This window comes from Tursiops truncatus, chromosome 5 (genome assembly GCF_011762595.2).
Source record: "Tursiops truncatus isolate mTurTru1 chromosome 5, mTurTru1.mat.Y, whole genome shotgun sequence".
Lineage (NCBI taxonomy): Eukaryota > Metazoa > Chordata > Mammalia > Artiodactyla > Delphinidae > Tursiops > Tursiops truncatus.
In genome coordinates, this window is record NC_047038.1 from 87,586,128 (window position 1) to 87,604,688 (window position 18,561).

Below are 18,561 nucleotides of genomic sequence, written 5' to 3' on the forward strand. Positions count from 1 at the left end.
TTTTTTTCACCAATAGTTTGTTTCTTTTTATTGCTAAGCAGTATTCCATGGTATGGATATACCAGTTGGTTTAACCATTCACCTGTTGAAAGACATCTGGGCTAATTACTAGTTTTTGGCTATTACAAATAAAGCTGCTCTGAACATTCATGTACAGGTTTCTGTGTGAACATAAGTTTTCACTTCTTTAGGATAAATGCCCAAGAGTGCAAATGAACTTTTAATGCAGTTCATAAATCCAGAATTATGTTTGGCGTGATCCTGCTCTGGATTCCATTTTCACCTTTTATCCAGTCTGATTTCGTGTGGGGCTGTCACCCCTTTCTCCCTGACCTCGGGCCTGTTTACATTTCCAGACTGCTGAGGGCACTCCTGAACTCTGTGGAGGGGATTTGCTTTGCTTTGCTGCCGCCTGATCGCTGGGACTCGCCTCTGCCATTAGTCATGCTTATCAGGTTTGCCACATTGATGTTTCTTTCTCCCAGCACCTACGTCCAGAGCTCCAGGAGTCTCTACAGTTAAGCCCACACCCGCGTTCTTCTCCCTTCCTCCCTGCGGGAGTGGAAGGCCCTCTCAGCACCCGACGAGGTGAAGTTAGGAAGGAAACAGTTGCAGCTTTTCCTCCGCCCCTGCTGGCCACTTCCCTGTAGTGAACACGTGTTGCCGAGAGATGGCAGTGCTCTTTGCAGCCACTGGGATTGCTCTCCCCTGTCGCCTGTGCTTTGGAGAACCGATGTTGTTCTTTATGTGTACGTTGAAAATGTGGACAGCAGATTTTCCAAAACAACAAAGGCACCAGTAAAACACTGTGTGGTTTACAAACTTTGAAAGAAAACATCACGTTGGCAAATAATGGGTGATGAAAACGGTTCCCCACTTCTTAGAGATGAGTTGAATAGGAAATAGAATTCGGGGATGTGTGTGTGAGGGTATAATTTTAGATGTCAGTACTGGTGGTTGCATTCTGTGTGGCTCCTGAAAAAGACCTGTGAAAATACTGATTTTTTGCCTCCCATCTGATCTAAGACCAGCCAAGGAGCAAGGAGAGCCTGCATTTGAGCTCTGAGACTTGAGATGAACCCCTTTTAGTCCTCAAGGAAAGGCCCTTATGCACAGTGTAAATATAATTTTCACGACAGCAACAGCTAATACTAATAATACAACTCTTCACTTCCTGGTATTTGTCCACTCCCCTGCGTGCGTCACTTCGGTGTGTGCGGGCATGTGTGTAAACATTTGCTGTGCACAGGAAAGCTGTTGTAAAGTGAGAGATTATGGGGTTCCCTTGCTGTTGTAAACAGCTAGTGAGGATAAAGTGAGATGAGCTTTAATGTGAGGTTAACTGATTAAGTTGTACGCATGGAAAGAACCGGTGGTGTCCAAGTCGGGTATGGACTTGTGAACAACTGGAACCGTTCTGCTCCCTAGGGTGCCATGGTCTGGTGCCTTTTTGGAAGCAGTCAGAAAGCCCCACTGTTCATTCGATCCACGTGCGGCTTGGTTAAGTGGAGAACAGGGTGTGGAGGAGAGGGGGTTGGCTCTGGGAGTGGGGCTACAGCCCCAGAATGATTCCTCTGTGTACACACCAGTGTGCCAAGGTCAGAGGGCTGTTTTCCGCTTTCCTGGGTCTGGGTGCTGCTGCGGCTGTGACCCTGCAGCTCAGAACATAGCCGCAGTCCTGGGGTGGCAAGGGAACACGTGGCTCCACCTTAAGCAGCAGCCTTTTTGCTGCTAGTGCATCCTTTGGCAAAAGCCTTCAGTTAGGAGGAGAATTGCTCTGCATAAAGTTATAACCCTGAAACCAGATGCTGTTACTATAGAGACGAGTGAAATGCTGGCGTGGGAGACAGAACAGGGGAGGGATGGGAGAAGGGAGGTGGGAGGGCAAGTGAGGCTAATCTAAAGGCTAGCACACCAAAGACCTTCAACCTTTAGCAGCACTGTGACAGGGCTCACATTCTGAAACTTGTGTGCTGGCGGCCTGCCACTTGCTGACGGGCTGCGTGGCAGCTGCTTGCTCTGTGTGGACTAGCTGGTGAGCACGTTGGCAGTTGGCGAGGGCTCTAGGGGTGGGAACTCAGAGGAGTGGAATGTAGATGGGTGCCCATGGCCCAATGGCTGACAGTTCTGCACACATGTTTCTCGTGCCGGGCTTAAGTCACCCTTACAAGCCTGTTCGGCGATTAGGACCGGCTGCTGAGAGCTGGTCCGTTTCGCAGCAGATTTGACATGTGTTACAGTTAAATCACTTTTGTGTCCCAGAATAATGGAGGATGAGAGAAGCCCCACGTTGTGTGGACTTCTGGGGAAGGGGTCGAACTTCTACTGTCAGAGGCCCTGTTGAAGGAAGGCAGTATCGGCCCCGTGTGGATTTTATACTGACTGGTATGACCCTTATCCCCGTGATGATGGTGAGAAGCTTGCAAATCTGTTCTGAACTTTGCCTCACGCTGGCGATGCGAGCAACCTAGGGAGCTGTTTAGAAGCATGCTCCTTCCCTTCTTTGTTTTCAGCAAGTGCAGTTCGTGTGAAAGGAACATTTCAGAATGGATTTGGGTGCCTGATTAGGGACCAGATGAGTTCATTTCTTCTTCCTGGTAGAGGGGAAATCTGGTTGGGTCAGACCGTCATTTTGAAAGATATCTCTGTCTTACTAATAATAGCAAGCAACTGCTGAGAGGATTTGGTGGGGAGGGCGAACACAAACCCAAATAATTGACGCTTGTGGTGTAAAGATGGAAGAAAGCTGTAAAATCCCTGTACTTGGTGCAAAAGCCCAGATGTGCCAGGCTGCACTTGGTCTTGACCGGGAGAGGGCTGCTTTGGGCGTGCAGGTTTTATATTTTCAGTTTGCATTTTCTTTTTCACTTCCTACAGGGAGGAGGAGGCTGCTTACAGATTCTCTGCATTGTCCATCAGAAAGAACTAGGTTTCTAATTACTTGCTATGTATAGTCTTGGAGGGAATGTGAGATATGTATCAAAGAGCCAAAGAATGCCCCAACCATTATTCTCTCTCTAACTCAGACAGAGCCTGGGGACAGTGCTTCAGTTAGGCTGGATGGTTTTCTCCACCCAGGAAGAGGGCTCTGGGCATTCACGTTTGTACGGTCTCCTTCAATTGTTACTGCTTTCTTCCTTTAATTCTGCTTTGATTGTTTGTTGTATGCGATTTTGGGAAGGGCTTAGGTGCAAAGGCTAGTAAACATTTTATTTAGGAAATGTGTGAAAAGTCAGTAAATGACTTTGGGACCAGCGTGATTAATGGTGGGGTGCAGAAATGATATTCTGCAGGAAATTGTGTTGGATTCTGTAGGTTGATAGGAATGGAAAGCGTTTGTTCTGAGAAGAAATGTGGGCCACACTACTCTTTGTTTCCTGAAGGGGAGACAGTACTATGAATGTAGATGCAGTAGTACAGGACTCCAGGATTTTGTTGTGTTTCCAAGGCCTTTTAAGGAAATTTCTCCATTAAGCTGTCATCCTTACCTAGGTCTACGAGTGCTGTATTACTGATGGGGTCTTGTTCTTTGGACCAGCCCTCAGATTGCTAGGGGAAGTCTTCGAGAAGGCAGATATGATTACACTAGAGCCTCTGTCTGTCTTGCTCATCACTGTATCTCCAGTGCCCAGAAGGGTGCATGGCACCTAGTAGGTACTCAGCAAATATTTACTGAATGGATGAATGGAGGAGGGCAGGAAAGAGAAGAGGGAATGACTGAATGCTGCCTGTGTGTCTAGCACTGTGCATGGTATGTTTGAAGTACTTTGGTCATCGTTACCAATGACCTCCATATTGCCAAACCCAAGTTTTTCTTCTCTGTCTCCGTCTTTCTCAGCCTCTCGATAACGGCCCTCTCCTCTTTCCTCAACTTCCTTGACATCACTCTGTCCTGGTTTTCCTCTTACCTCATTGACTGCTTTTGTTCCTCTGCTCTGCTTGTAAATGTTGGCATGCCCGGCATGCCTGGCACAGGATCTTAGGTCAACTCCTCTATTTCTGTATTTTATTCCTGAATTTCATCTAGTAATAGCTTCAGATACTAGCTTTATTCATTGATTCCCCAATTTTTATCTCCAACCTTAGGCTTCTGAGCTCTAGCCTTAGACCTCCATCTAGTTGTGTGCCTGACAGTTCTTTTTTAATATATAATAAGCATCTCAACCATAAAGTGGCCAGAAAAGAACCCTTGGTTCCTCCCCTGAAACCTGTTTCTCCCATAGTCTTCCCTGGGCTCCTGAGATAGTTTGTTAGTTTCTTTTGTCTCCTGACTATGCACTTTTCACATAGCAGCCAGAGTGATCCTTTATTATTATTATTATTTTATTTTTTATTTTATTTTTTTTTCCCTTTGCAGTACGCAGGCCTCTTACTGCTGTGGCCTCTCCCGTTGCGGGGCACAGGCTCCGGACGCGCAGGCTCAGCGGCCATGGCTCACGGGCCTAGCCGCTCCGCGGCATGTGGGATCCTCCCGGACCGGGGCACGAACCCGTGTCCCTTGCATCGGCAGGTGGACTCTCAACCACTGCGCCACCAGGGAAGCCCCAGAGTGATCCTTTAAAAGGCAAAACAGCTCAAGTCACTTTCCATCTTGAAACTCTTCAGAGGCTGCCGTAACACCTAAAATTCTAACTTCTTACCATGAGCTGCATGGCCCTGATTCCCTCCTGCATTGTCACCTCCGGTTGATCTCCTGTCTATCTGTGCAGGCTCACTGACCTTGCTCTGTTCCTATAACATGCTAAACTTCTTCCCACCTTAAGGCCTTTGCCCTTGCTATTCCCTTTGCTTGGAATGTTCTGCCCTCAGATTGTCAAATGCCTGGTTCCTTCCTGTCATTTTCATCTCTGCTCAAATGTCAACTCCTCAGAATCCACATCTGAACCACCTTATGCTAAGTAGCCCCCTGCCTTATTATTATTTTTTTCTGCAAAGCAATTAATGCTAAGATTACCTTGTTCATCTATTTATTATTAGTTTTTGAGACATTTTGTCTGCCTTATTCAAAAATATATTCCCCTCCCTCTCAAGAGTGCCAGGAACATAGCAGACACTAAATAAATATTTGCTGAATCAGTAAATATGTTGGATTATTTAATCTTCATGGGAACCAGAGGCTCACAGAGGCTGGTAACTGACTTGACCTCTCAGATCTTCAAGGCATTTTCTTTTCTACTCTGATCCTGCTGGCTGATCCATGTCCTGTTTTTATTTAGTTTTATATTTTTAGTTTGAGTAGAGAAAAGGAAAAAAGATGAACTTTTACGTATAAGACCCACATCCCTGAAAAAGGATATTCTGCAAGTTTCCAAAAGTAATGAGTTTCTCAATGGCATTGTCCACCAATAAAGGTCAGGTGAAGAAGAAAGGAAGGAAACAAACCTTTATTAAACATGTAACAGGTGCTAGGCACAAAACTGAGTGCTTTCATGTGTGTTACCTGATTTGAATTTCCTACAAGGTTGATATTATCTCCCCCTGTTTTGGAGATGGTAAAACCAAGGCTCAAAAAAGTTGGATACTTTGCTCTAGGTGATAGAAATACTAAGAGGTAGAACTAGGTTTTGTGAATCCGGGTCTACCTGACACCATATTTCTGACTTTTTAAGCTCAGATGGTTGCTTTGTGAGATGCTCCTAAAATAGAAAGGAAGAAAAAGATTCAGTGCATATCACATAGATGATAACAAATATGGGAAGCACAAGAATAAGTTATACAGACAGTATGGAAAACAGACCTACAGTACAGTATTCAATACCCGAGCATATAATTGGATGAATGGAATACAGAGTGAACATTTCACTCTCTGGTAGAGCTCATGTACGGTATGACATAGGACAGCTCTCCTCAGAGAACGTTCTTTGTTTCTAGACCGGTACGACACAAGCAGCATTTGAGCAATTCGGGATTTCTTTCTGCTTTCACTATAAATAGAGTTCATGGAATTCTGTATGTCAAAGTTAATGCAATGAAAAGAAGTCACAGAATATGGAAATAAACCTTAACTTATTCTATAAACCAGAGACATGTTTGGCATCTGGAGGCCGTACAAACGCTGTCCTTACTTGGTTGGATCCTGAGGTCTTATTTAGCATAGGAAATTGCAGACATCCTATTATGTAAGGAGACAGGAGGACAGCATAACGTGGCTACAAAATGAAGAACTTTATGCCCTTCAGGGAAGAGTTAACGGGACAGATATACATAGAGAGAGACGTGTGATTAAGAATGTGGAAAATGAATGAATGGGTGGCATATATATGTGACTGTTGCCGAAGCCGGGTTGCTGGATAATCCTCAGATGTCAGATTTCCGTAAGGCCAACATGTGACTCAAAGCTTGCCACTCAACAGAGAACACTGGGCTGTGCTGGTATTAAGAGGCTGGCTGGAAGCTAGGCTTCCACTGTGCACTAGCCTAACTCCCTGTCGCTTTCTGTGCGTGGGTGGGTGTGCATGTGTGCGTGTGTGTGTGTGAGGGTATACATTTTTATGCAGTGGGTGTTTAAAGAGCTAAGCACTGAAGCTGGATTTCCACAAACGATCATCACGAGCACTCCAGGCACACCAAACTTCCTCTCTTGGTATTTTTTTTCCTTTCATCTTTTTTTGGGGGCGCATCCCAAAGGGGAGAACCCCCAGCATCCAGCCTAAAGGATCGAGATGATTTTCTCTTACCTGTCCCTGTGGGTGCCCTGTCAAGGTTAGAACTGAAGCTATGTGGGACCGGCATATTCTCAAGCACCAATGAGAGGAGCTGAAGGAGTGAAGCAGCAGCAGACACCAAAGGAAGAGGGACTCTGCCCTGTTAACATGAACAGCAGCTTGCAGGTTCACCTGCCCAGAAGCTGGGCTGTGTCCAGTGGCTCACTCCAGGAGAAGTCTGAGCATTCTTTTTTTCTTTTTTATTACTATAGGATGGAGGATGAAGCTGTCCTGGACAGAGGGGCTTCCTTCCTTAAGCATGTGTGTGATGAAGAAGAAGTAGAAGGTGAGCTCGCTGGGTCTGGGGAAGTGTATATTCATATACATATGTCTTTGTAAATAGTAGCACTCATGCATTTCATGTATCTTATAATTTTGAAGTTAAAAACCCAAGCCTATCTGTGGAGTTTCATTAATCTCCACATTTTGCTTCAACACAGAGTAATTCTAAGAACTTCCGTGGACCATCAGAATCTGAATCAGTGTTGTCCCGCATGGTTGACAACAACAACAAAAAGGTCTTACTTTGAAGCAGGTGCCTGTGTTAGCTGTGCCTCTCTGTCAAAAATAAATATTTTGCCAGATAATATTAACTACCTTCCAATGACTAATTCAGGAAAGCTGCTAGATTTATATAAATGTATTTGGCAGTATCTTCTAATATTCTTTCTTATAGCCTGCAGGGTAGAAAAACAGATGTTGCAGAGAGAGAACGATACCATTACTGCAGGAAACATGGGGCTAAGCTGAGGAGTTAAAGAGTGGTAATTATGGATGTGTCTCAGTTAAGGAAAGATGGACAAGCATTTTTTGTTTTTTTTTTTTTTTTACAGGGAAGCCACTTGGGGCTACTTTTCTTTGTGGGAAAGTTTTTAATTACAAATTCAGTTTATTTAATGAATGAATACATTTATCTATTCACTGTATCTATACACTTTTGGACTGAGTTTGGGTAGTTTATTTTTTTACTATCCAAAAGTCTATTATAATATTCTATTATTATCTTTTCAATATCTATATCTGTAGACCCTTTCTTGATGTTGTCGCTCTTACTCTTTTCTTTTTTTAACATCTTTATTGGAGTATAATTGCTTTACAATGGTGTGTTAGTTTCTGAGACAAGCAGTTTTTACTTAAAAAATCTCTAGGACCTCTTTTATTAATGTTCTCCAGTGCCAGTTGAAAATCAAATAAGAGTTAAATTTTAGCTGGTGCTATGGTGCTTTCAGTGTGCCTTTTCTTCTCTTGTCTCTTGACTTATCAATGATGTGGGAATAATACTATTTATTTGACAGTCGTAAGGCAGGGCTTAATTAATATTTATTAAAATAATTATTTGAAGGCGTGACAGGTATACAACATTTATAATGACAGTTTTAAAAACAATCAAGGTTCTAGAAAGTACCCATAAAGTTAAGTAAGACTTCCTGGTGAACCATGTCTTAAATTCTGCCCTTTAAAATCACCTGAGAAAGGATTCATATGTATTTTGGAAACTCCAGTCTGATGGGTACCATTTGGTAATTACTTAATGCCTACCAAGACTTGGACCAGACGGGTGGTGGAGTTGGGAAAAAGAAGGTGGATACTGTGTGTTCTGGAGTGATTCGTCAACCAGACTGAACACCAGGTCCCAGGCAAGTGATACTCCTGTGCCACCTGGGATAGTGTGAATAGTGTGGCCATTATGTTTCCTAGGTAAGTTTCTTCTGACCCTGTAGTGCTGGAGTGTTGGTTCCCCCAGCCCCCCATCTCCCTACTTGCCACATGTATGCTCTTGAGACTGAATTTGATGCCTACGTTTCTTAGGAAAAAGGAAACCACAATATTTTGTTTCATATTGTTTTATGGGTTCCTTGCACTTTTACAACATGACTGTGGGAAAATGCCAAGTTAGTGAAAGCAAAATAGTGAAACTTTTGTCTGAAGATTCTAGTAACCCATGCTGCTAAGTCTTCATTGTGCTGACTCTGTCACTGTCCCAGTGTCAAAGGGGAGATAAGAATCTTAAAGTTATAGCATATGAATATAAGAAATATTGTAGGAATGAGCAAATATCCTATAATTTCAGGACAATTAAGTAGAAAAATCTGTAAGAAAGCGTGGGGGTGAGATGTGTACTCTGTGTGTGTGTGTGTTCCTTGAGAATAACCTTCTAGCTAAGTTCACAGGAGATGTAAATCACCTCTTGAATTTGTAAGGTCTATAGGACTGACAGCACTCTACTGCAGTAGGATATTGTACATAGGTTTCTTAAGTCTTTGACTAAGAAGTTTTTCCCTTGATTTTCAAGCACAAAATTAAGACAACACTGTAATGAATAGCACACAAATCTGTAGCTGGGTTTCTTTATGGAGAAACAAAAACGGCAAAAGGTAGAGATATCTGTAAAATTGTCTTTGTGATGACTCAACTTGCCACATGGATTTTGTGTATTTTCCTATTCTGGTAAGACTTCTATTTTAATGATTATCTTTCACATTGAGTGGAGCTTGGGTTGATTACATTTCTTTCAAAGCATGTTTAGCTAGTTGCCTGTGGTTGAATCCTGAGGCCCTGTAGGATGGTTGCTTATGGCCATTATTTGGTGGAGAACATCCAACAGTGTGGGCTCCTTATAGCAGAAGTCATGAAACAGTAATTAGGAACTGTTGTTTCTAATTCAGTGCCCTCCCAGTTGACCCTCCCATTTTCTCACCTGGCTTCATCCACTTTCTCACCTAGCACTTAAATTTTGTAGTAACTCTAGGTGAAAGTGTAAAGAGGTTGAAATGGAGATGGGCTTGATGGCTTATTCATGGTCCCAGTGGTTGAGAGTGAAGAAACAGATGACTTGACTGTCAAGACTTCTAATCAAGATTTTGGGGAATGTTTTCCACAAGGATGTGAGTCTGTCTCATATTTTTAATTGCATAGAGTGTACTTGAAGGAAAGCAGACTGTTATTTTTGTTACGAAGTAGCTGAGTTTCTGGTACATTTATGGCGGAAGTAAGTGCTCCAGGTTTAAGGATCAGAAATTCAGAGGGCAAGGAGCTGAGGGGCTTCCTTCCTTAAGCATGTGTGTGGTGAAGAAGAAGGAGCTGGAACACCTAACATTTCTGTTATCAAATGTGTTTCCTTTTATCCAAGTATTTATTTCTCTTGGCTTCTTGGATAAACATGGTTGGAGTATATTGCAGCACACTTGGCACAAGTGAGCTTAAGATAAAACTTTGTTTCTTAAAGTAATTTGCACAAATAAGGTGCACTCCCATTAAATGATTATTAGGGTGACTTCCAGTAACTCTAGTTACTCTGACATGTTTATGCTTTGAAAGTTCTTCTTAAGGTCGCTCAGTTTGGGGTGACTGGATTCAGCTCAGCCTGAAGGCAAGAAGAGTCAGATGCTCCCTGGTAGTTCTTTCTAATGCTGTAGCTCTGAGCAGGGGAGACAGGTTGAGATTTCCAACCATACCCTCAGTTCACCTGCTTCAACTTTACTCTCAGTGGGTGGTGTGACACTTAATCCACATTCTAAAAACTCAATAGAAAACCATCAGCTGCAAAACTCACTAAGAATAGAGTGAGTCAGAAGAGGAGTCATCTTCTGTTTAAATAATGAATTTATCTATGTGAGATATATATTTAAAGACCTAAAGCTCGTTTTCACATAATTTGCCTCCTGTGCATTTGTGTTAATGGTTTAAAAAGATACTCTTGAGAAAGGAAACCAAGTGTGGAATTTAATCTTTAAAACAAAGAGAGGCTTGTATGTCTGTTCTTTCAGTGGCTACCTTCTACTGTGTTTTGTAAAGCTAACATTTTTGGCATAGAGTGGTTACTGTGGATAAACTCATTTAAAATTTGTAACATTTCAGATATCTTATTTGTTTCTGTTCCAAAAGGCTCCCGCCCAGACATTTCCACAGAATTGGTCTATAAATGACAAATTGACATTACCAGAGTGACCCAGAAATGCCCACTATGACGAACAAGACTGATTTTTCATTTCAAACACACTTAATGGAAATTGGCAAACTTTGTTGGGTGAACTGGGGTTGAGATAGGAAGAAAGATCCCAGGTAGCTTTTTCTAGAGGAAGAAATTCTATGGATATTTTATCCGTTAAAAAGTCAGCCAGGATTTTGGATCTGTATGATATAAACAGATTACTTAATATTCTCATATTTTGCAATAGGGGAAAAAGAGCAAACTCCACCTTATCCTTGAGATAAAGTCTTGGCTCTGCAAGGCTAGGTAACTCCCCGGCAAGCCTTGGCAACTCTGACTTCACGAGGAGGGGCCTTTTCTTAACATCAAGCCTACCCAGCAACTCAGGAAGCATAAAGTACAGCAAGACAATATTGGCTGAAATGGGTCTGCATTTCTGAAGTTTGATCGGTGCTCTAAATGCCATTATGATGTATTGGGGTGGTTTTCCTCTTCCATTGAAAACCAAGTCCAAAAGGAAGTGTGCTCCCATCTGTCCAAATGGAAGAATAATTCTACAAATTCTCATGTCTACTGATGGATATTAAGAGAGAGAGTATGGTTGAAACTGCATGGAATTTACAGGAAGGTTATTTTTAGGGAAATAAAAGTAAAAAAGTTGGACAGGGTCTGGAACAAAGTAGACGTTCACTAAATATTTTGTTAAAAGAAAGAATGAATAAATGAATGTGTAAATAAACTAAATGAAGCATATATAGAATTACTTTATATAGTCCTCTAAAATCTTTGTTTAAATTTTTTTAGTTAGAAATTTGGTTCTCTTACTTCTCTTAGTCAAATGAGATGATATAGTCTCTGATGATCCTATGTTTGCTATTAATCCCATTTGATTTTGCAAAGATCATTGATATATTTATATCATTTATATTGATAAGAAAAAAAAGCCCCTAAAACACCTCCAACCTTATTCTTCTTCCTTCCTCTGCTCTGTATTTTGAGGAGAGAGACTAAAATGATGAAATGGTGGCTTTTGTATTTTTGGAGGTCAGGATCTCAACATTTTACAGACATGAAATCATAATGACTTAAACCTATTTTTCACTAGAGGATATTGTGATGATGTATTTATGTGTATTGGAGGAGGTAGTATGCTAAAGAAAAAGTGGGGCCTGGTGGACATTTGTTAATAATTACAATGTTCAAAAACGTAATTGCCGAGAAGGAGTGAATGAAAACCTATCAGCTGGGAAGGGAGGGGCTGAGTCCAAGCGGGTGCTATTCTGAGCGCAGGATGTAAGTGTCCGGTTGCATTTTGCTGACCTCCTCTCTCCTGTTCACTCTAATTGCTCCGAAACAGTGTGTACAGAGGAAATACTTGGGCAAATATTGCTGAAGGAAAAGCCTTCTTGAAAGAAACAATGTATCCACACGTTGGAGAGCTTGAAGGAAATGCGGTGAGGTGTTTAAGGGTTGATGCTTGGGTTCCCAGAGCATGTTGAGCCCACGCAGACCTTTCCCAGTGTCCTGCTGCTTTCTCCTCGTGGCTCCAGCTGAAAGCCCGCCAGAGGGCCTAAAGCAGGCAATACTTAGCTCTCTGACACCTCCTGCTGTGTCAGTGACATTAAATATTTGTATATAGATTTCTTGGATGATAATTCCATGGGTTTTTGAAACTGGAGTCAGACATCCCTTCCCAGAGTTTTCCAATTGTAGAGAATTCCCTGGTAGTGTAGTACGGGCTAAAGCCCTCTAGAAGCCACTTTCTGTCCTAGGTGACTACATTCTTTTATGGCAAGAGGCATACAAAATTGAACTTGGTACTTGAGTTGTGTTTTACAAGGATTCAGAAATAATACACTTGGAGCATATTTTGTCTATAGTTGAGTTTCTTTTTCAAAGCTTTGTATCTGCTCATATTTTTTTTTTGCGGTACACGGGCCTCTCACTGCTGTGGCCTCTCCCGTTGCGGAGCACGGGCTCCGGACGCGCAGGCTCAGCGGCCATGGCTCACGGGCCCAGCCGCTCCGCGGCATGTGGGATCTTCCCGGACCGGGGCACGAACCCGTGTCCCCTGCATCGGCAGGCGGACCCTCAACCACTGCGCCACCAGGGAAGCGCCCCTCTGCTCATATTTTTGAGACATATTATTTCATATTTATTTTTGGGAGTCTCTGTCATTTGTGTTATTCATGTGTTATTAAAGCAGAGTGGCTAAGCATCGGTGTGGAAATAAAAGTTTAAAACTTGCTGTATTGCTGAAGCATTGCATAAATGAAGGACGAAACTTAGAGTTTGGATTTTGAATTTCTCAGTTCTGTAAAATGAGAATAATAGAACATGTCATTCACCGTAGAACTGTTTAAATAATTACCAGAAATAATGTTGCTGCTGTACCTGGCATTAGGCATAGGAGTGCTTTATACTATACCACTGTCTGTCCTTTTGCTTTCTGATTGATACAGTCTCACCAATAATTCTTTTTGGCGCATTGTGGCTTGTGGGATATTAGTTCCCTGACCAGGGATTGAACCTGGGCCCACAACAGTGAAAGCACAGAGTCCTAACCACTGGACCACCAGGGAATTCCCCTCACCAATAATTTTCCATGATGATTATCATTCCAAAAAATTCGAACTGACCGAAATGATGTTTGTTATTTGCTTAATTCATCTTAGCAAGGCATCTATCCCTTGCCTTCCTAATAACCACGCTTACCTACTGCTTCTTGTATTGGAAAAGGAAAGCTAGAAAGGTCAAGAGAAGTTTCCTGAGGCCTGCTATTTATTTCTCTTTGGATTCATTCTGATTCCCTTTAAGCTCTGGGCGTGCGATCTGATTTCCATGGTTAGTCTGCTCCGACAGACATTACCCCTAGTTTGTGAAACTGTCTCGTTTTTCAAGAGACACACTAACCATGATTGCATACAGGGTAAATTACAAACGCATGCCCACTGTCTAATAAAACCTGCAAAGTTACTTTTTCTGGAAAACAGATTAAAGTGTATGATATTTTCCTACCAATGAGGAGGATTCAAGGGTCTATTATATATGTAATATGTATAAATATATATATATATATTTTTTCTTTTTTTCCCTTCCTTGCTCTGCAGCATAGACTAGGGTAATTCTGTCCACTACTGGCTGTTATGTAATTTAGGTGCCATTTCAATGAGATTATTCAATAGTATAGAAGTAATACCAAGTATTCAAACCTGAGCTAAGTATTTCTCCATTTTTATCATTACAAGATTCAGAGTCACTGGGGGAATTGAAAATTGGGACTGATGAGGGAGAGTAGAGTAAGAATGGAATAAAACTGAATAAAGCTCAGTTGAGGCTCTCCCATTGCTCCGGTGAGCATACTGCTGGGATCTGGTTTTGTTTTGTTTTGTTTTACTTTTTTGGCTGATAGCATTTAGGGGACTGAGGTGAGAGCCTGCCATGGCAGGAGTTCACAGGAGGTTCCAAATATTGTACCTCTGAAGCTGCTGATTGCCAGGTGGGATGAAGGTGAAGGGAGGGAGGGTGGTGAGTGACATCCATTAAATCAGCAGTAGAGGCGACTTAAATAACTCCCTTCCCTGAATAGCTGCAAAAGCTTTTAAATCTGGTTAATTGTTTTTACCTTTCTATAGAGTTAGAATTACAAGGCAGCTATCCTAAGTGCGATATCCAACATGTTCACCTTTCTTGATACTGTATTGACTTTGAAAGGAGAACAGACTTTACTTCAACCTCTCCGGACGTGACTTTACCAACTCTTTTCATGGTGGGATACTCAAGAACTTTTACAAGGCCAAAACTTCTGGAAATAAAAACGAATGTTTGAATTTTAGTAAAATTGGCCAACATATCAGCTTTAGAGGGCCAGAATCTCACATTTATGGATTAGTTAAATCACCACCCTACTCTCCAGTTGATTATTAAATTTTCAACACGATTCTATCCCTGTTGAAAAATAAAGACAATGTCTTGGATGTTAAATGAAAGCTCACAGTCAAATCCAGTGGATATAGGTATTTGGCAAATTCAGTCGGTATCTGGGTTGAGATACTTTTATTCAGTCTGCTGTGGGTTAAAGAACATGGTGGGGAACCAGGAGGCTCAGGACCTATTTCTGTTCTTGGCTCTGCCCCGCCTTACTGGGTAACATGAGGCCAATCATGTTTGTGCGGTTATATTTCCTTTGTACAGAGTGCAGTTAATAACCTATCTTCTTATCCACCTGCTAGAGATGCTCTAAGGATTCTTGGATAAAACCAGAAAAATACTTTGATATTTGCAGTAAGCCATTGACGAATTACTTAATTTCTGAATCTCAGTTTTTCATACAAAGAAACAGCATTGGTGCTTCTTTATCTCCTAGTCTTGCTAGGGATATAAGGAAACTAATTTGAAATCCCCAGAATGAACCCTGTAAATTTAAGATGTTATCTTCCTTGGTTATATTCCTTGCAGGTGATTTATCTTTGTGCTTAACCCTTTCTCACCAGTGCTTGCTGTGACTGCAGAATGCTTTCAGACTAAAGCTAGTACTGATAACTGGTGATTAACAAATTAGTTGGTTAATATCTATGTTAACTCTTCTTGTTAACTCTGATGGACAGTGCTTTTATTAACTTTTTCTTTAAGCTTATCAAAATGGTAACCAACAGTTGCAGATATATAAGCTTTAATATGTTGCTTTTTCAGGCTCATATGTATCGTTGAAAGTGATAATATATTCCAATTAGGGACATAATTAATGTGCGGTCCAATAAACCAGTCATTAATTAAGGACACAAGGTTGTTTGATGTGATAATTTAGAGAGTGTATCATGTAGGTGGGTGAGGTTACGTGGGAAACCAAGGTATGTATCTCCCATAGAGTGACATTAAGTTGAGACCTAAAGGGTGAAGAGGGTTAGCTAGGTCAGGAATGAGGGAAGCCTCCCAGGCAGGATGTGTGAAGGCCCAGTGGTGAGAAAGAGGTAGACCTGTTAGAGAAGTGAAAATAAAGCCCATGTGGCTAGACTACATGAATAGGGAGAGAGTGGCCTGAAGTGGATGGAACCCAGATAATTCATGGCCTTTTATACTATGCTAAGGATTTAGGATTTTACTGAGGGTGCACTGGGGAGCCACTGCAGAGGGTTGTAAGCAGGGAAGTGACAAGACAAAATTTGCATTTTAAAAAATATCCCTTTGGCTCATGGGTGGAGAGAGCTTCCCAACAGGGCAAAGATAAAAGTGGAGACACTGTTACTAAGATTCAGCTGAGAGATGATTTTGGGTTAGAGTAGAGGGACAAAAAGATGGGTTGAATTGCCAGGACTTGCTGATGGACAGATGGGTGGGTGGGGGTGATTGCTTCTGGATTTGTGCTGTGAGCAATTTGGGAGACTTATGTGCCATTTGTACGATGGAGGAATAGTAGTGGAGGATGGTAGGCAATCAGCTTTTTGAGTCTGAGGTCCCTGTGAGACATCCAAGTAGAACTCTAAAGTAGGCACTTGGCTACACAACTGGAGCTAAAAAGAAAGGGCAGGGATGGAGATGTAAGTTTTTTTGGAATCCCAGGGAGATAGCTAGCATTTCAAGCCATAGGAATGGATGACATTACCAAGGGGAGAGAATAGAATGAGAAGAGGACTGGGTGGGCTCTGCTCTGCCAACCTTTGGAGACTGAGAAGGAGCAATCATAGAAGCTGGAGGGTAACCAAGAAAAGTGTGTGTCTGAGGCCAAGAGAAGAGCATTTTCAGCAAGGAGCCAGTGACCGACAGTGCTGAGTGCTGCCTGGAGTCAAGTAGATGAGGAGCGAAAAGTAACCAGTGGCTTTGGCAGAAAAAAGTGCTTGGTGGCTTTTGTTAGCAATCTGGGTGGCATGGTTAGTAAAGAGTCAAATCGGAGTAGACTGAAGAGTGCCCAAAGAGAAAGCTATCCTCATAAGAAGTGGCGAAGGGGGCTTCCCTGGTGGCGCAGTGGTTGAGAGTCCGCCTGCCGATGCAGGGGACACGGCTTTGTGCCCCGGTCCGGGAAGATCCCACATGCCGCGGAGCGGCTGGGCCCGTGAGCCATGGCCGCTGAGCCTGCGCGTCCGGAGCCTGTGCTCTGCAACGGGAGAGGCCACAACAGTGAGAGACCCGCGTACCGCAAAAAAAAAAAAAAAAAAAAAAAAGAAGTGGCGAAGGGACCTGGAGAAATAGTAGAAAACTTTTGGCCTTTCCCCTATGTGCTCCATTACACTTAACCAATTAGAATACTTAGAATTCTTATAGAATTTTTAGAGCTAGAAAGGATTTTAGAGAAAATGTAGCTCAACGTTCTCACCTTACACATGGAGAGATGAGCCTTGGAGAAGGTAAAGTGATTTGCTTGCAGTAACGCTGATAGTAATTGGGAAGAACTAGTACAAGGAAGGCAAGCTTCTTGACTTTCCCAGGGCAGTGCTCATTCCAAAAAAGTGTGCTTGAAGTCTGGTTCCTCTGGAGCGGGAAAGGAATTTAGAAAAGGAGATGGATGAGCGCTTAAAGAAGCGCCTGGAAGAATAGGGGGTAGAAAGAACTAACTGGAGAAGAATAAAAGGTGTTGGGAGAGCTTATGAAAAGGTGAGAGAGAAAGAAGACAGAAGCCTGGCTGGCCTCATTGTTTGCATGACCGCAGATGCTCGTGGGAGGACAGATGTCAGAGCCAGAACGTCTTCATGTTCTGGGGCCGTTTATGGTTACTAAGGGTTGTGGATTTAAACTTGTCATTCTCTGGTTATAAGACAGAAACATTTTCAAGAATTCCTGAGCCCTTTTTGTCTTCTAGGTAGTTGCTAACTTGAAAGGCCTAATCGATTACCTTTTCCCTCCTTGACTGTATTTTGCAGACAATGGAAAATGGGGGGTAGTGTCGGGGACTGGTACCGTGGTAGTAGGAAAGTAGGAAAGGAAACCTTATATAACCAGGAGCACCAAGAGTCCCGGCCTCTATGTCATTAATTATTTGGCTTTAGTTGGTTCATTGGTACATGAAGAGGTTTAATCAGGTGATCTTTAAGGTCATTTCAACTCTAAAAGTATGATTATGAGCTGCGGTGTCAGTGAATGTTGTCCTATTTTCTAGGTGCATGTGGAAAACCATAGTCGTGAAGATTCTGGGATTGGGCTTAACTAGGCTCGTTTAAGTCTCTCGAAGCACTTTCCCTAGTTCTTGGTCATTGTTTTAGCCCCATGGCATTATCCACATCTCATTTACCTATATACAGGTATGTGAGAGGAAGGAATTATGTGAACTAATATTAGTGATACCTGATTAGCCGTGAGTGCATTGACTATATGGTGGATTATCTGTCTATAGCGACTAAAGACCACTCTTCCTATTGCGCAGCCAGGGCTTAGGCCAGTGCTAAAAGGGAAGCCAGAATAGAGTCGGAGATGAACAATGTGGTTAGAATGAGAGTGTGAATGTGCGCATTTATGTGTCTGTCTAAGCTGCCTCTCTGGCTGCAATTGCAAATCCGGTTATCAATGACCATTGGATTAGCCATTGTTTTCTCTCTTCCAGTCCCACTTGCCATTCAGTTGTGCAAATGGTGACCACAAGAGAGATAATGGAAACTGTCAGTTCTCTGTGTTTGGCTCACAGGTGGATTTTGTCTGACTGCATGTGTACTGCACATTAAAATGCTCCAGCTCTTTCGGGGTTCTGGGATGTCAGGATGAGTCAAGGTTTCACCTCTTCCTATTGGGTGGCTCCTCTTGGCTCTTAGCCCTGCCCTGACTGGCTCTGGCCTTCCCAGGCCTTTTGGCTCCACTCTTCTCTGTGCTGTCAAGTAAAAGGACAACAGACCTGAACCCTGGGGGTCGGCACTCACGGCATGAAAGCTCTGGGGGAGACCCTCCCAGAGCAGGGTGGACATGGCACGGCATTTGTTCCTGGGCCTGGTGAGGGAGGATTGA

The 18,561-nt window shown here is 42.6% G+C and overlaps 1 protein-coding gene across 2 annotated transcripts in view; it reads left to right on the forward strand.

Annotated features, from left to right (window-relative positions):
* Positions 1 to 365: 365 nt before the first annotated feature.
* The window catches only part of SLC4A4 (solute carrier family 4 member 4), a 307,296-nt gene continuing 289,100 nt past the window's right edge, over positions 366 to 18,561 (forward strand). Inside the window, exons 1-2 of one of the 2 annotated variants that reach the window (XM_073805320.1) lie at positions 366 to 455; positions 6,917 to 6,990. In XM_073805320.1, coding sequence (XP_073661421.1) covers positions 445 to 455; positions 6,917 to 6,990 — 85 coding nt within the window. In that variant the 5' untranslated portion in view covers positions 366 to 444. Of the gene's footprint in view, positions 456 to 6,916; positions 6,991 to 7,378; positions 7,469 to 18,561 lie in introns of those variants that run through there. The other variant, XM_019932691.2, reaches the window with a different exon arrangement.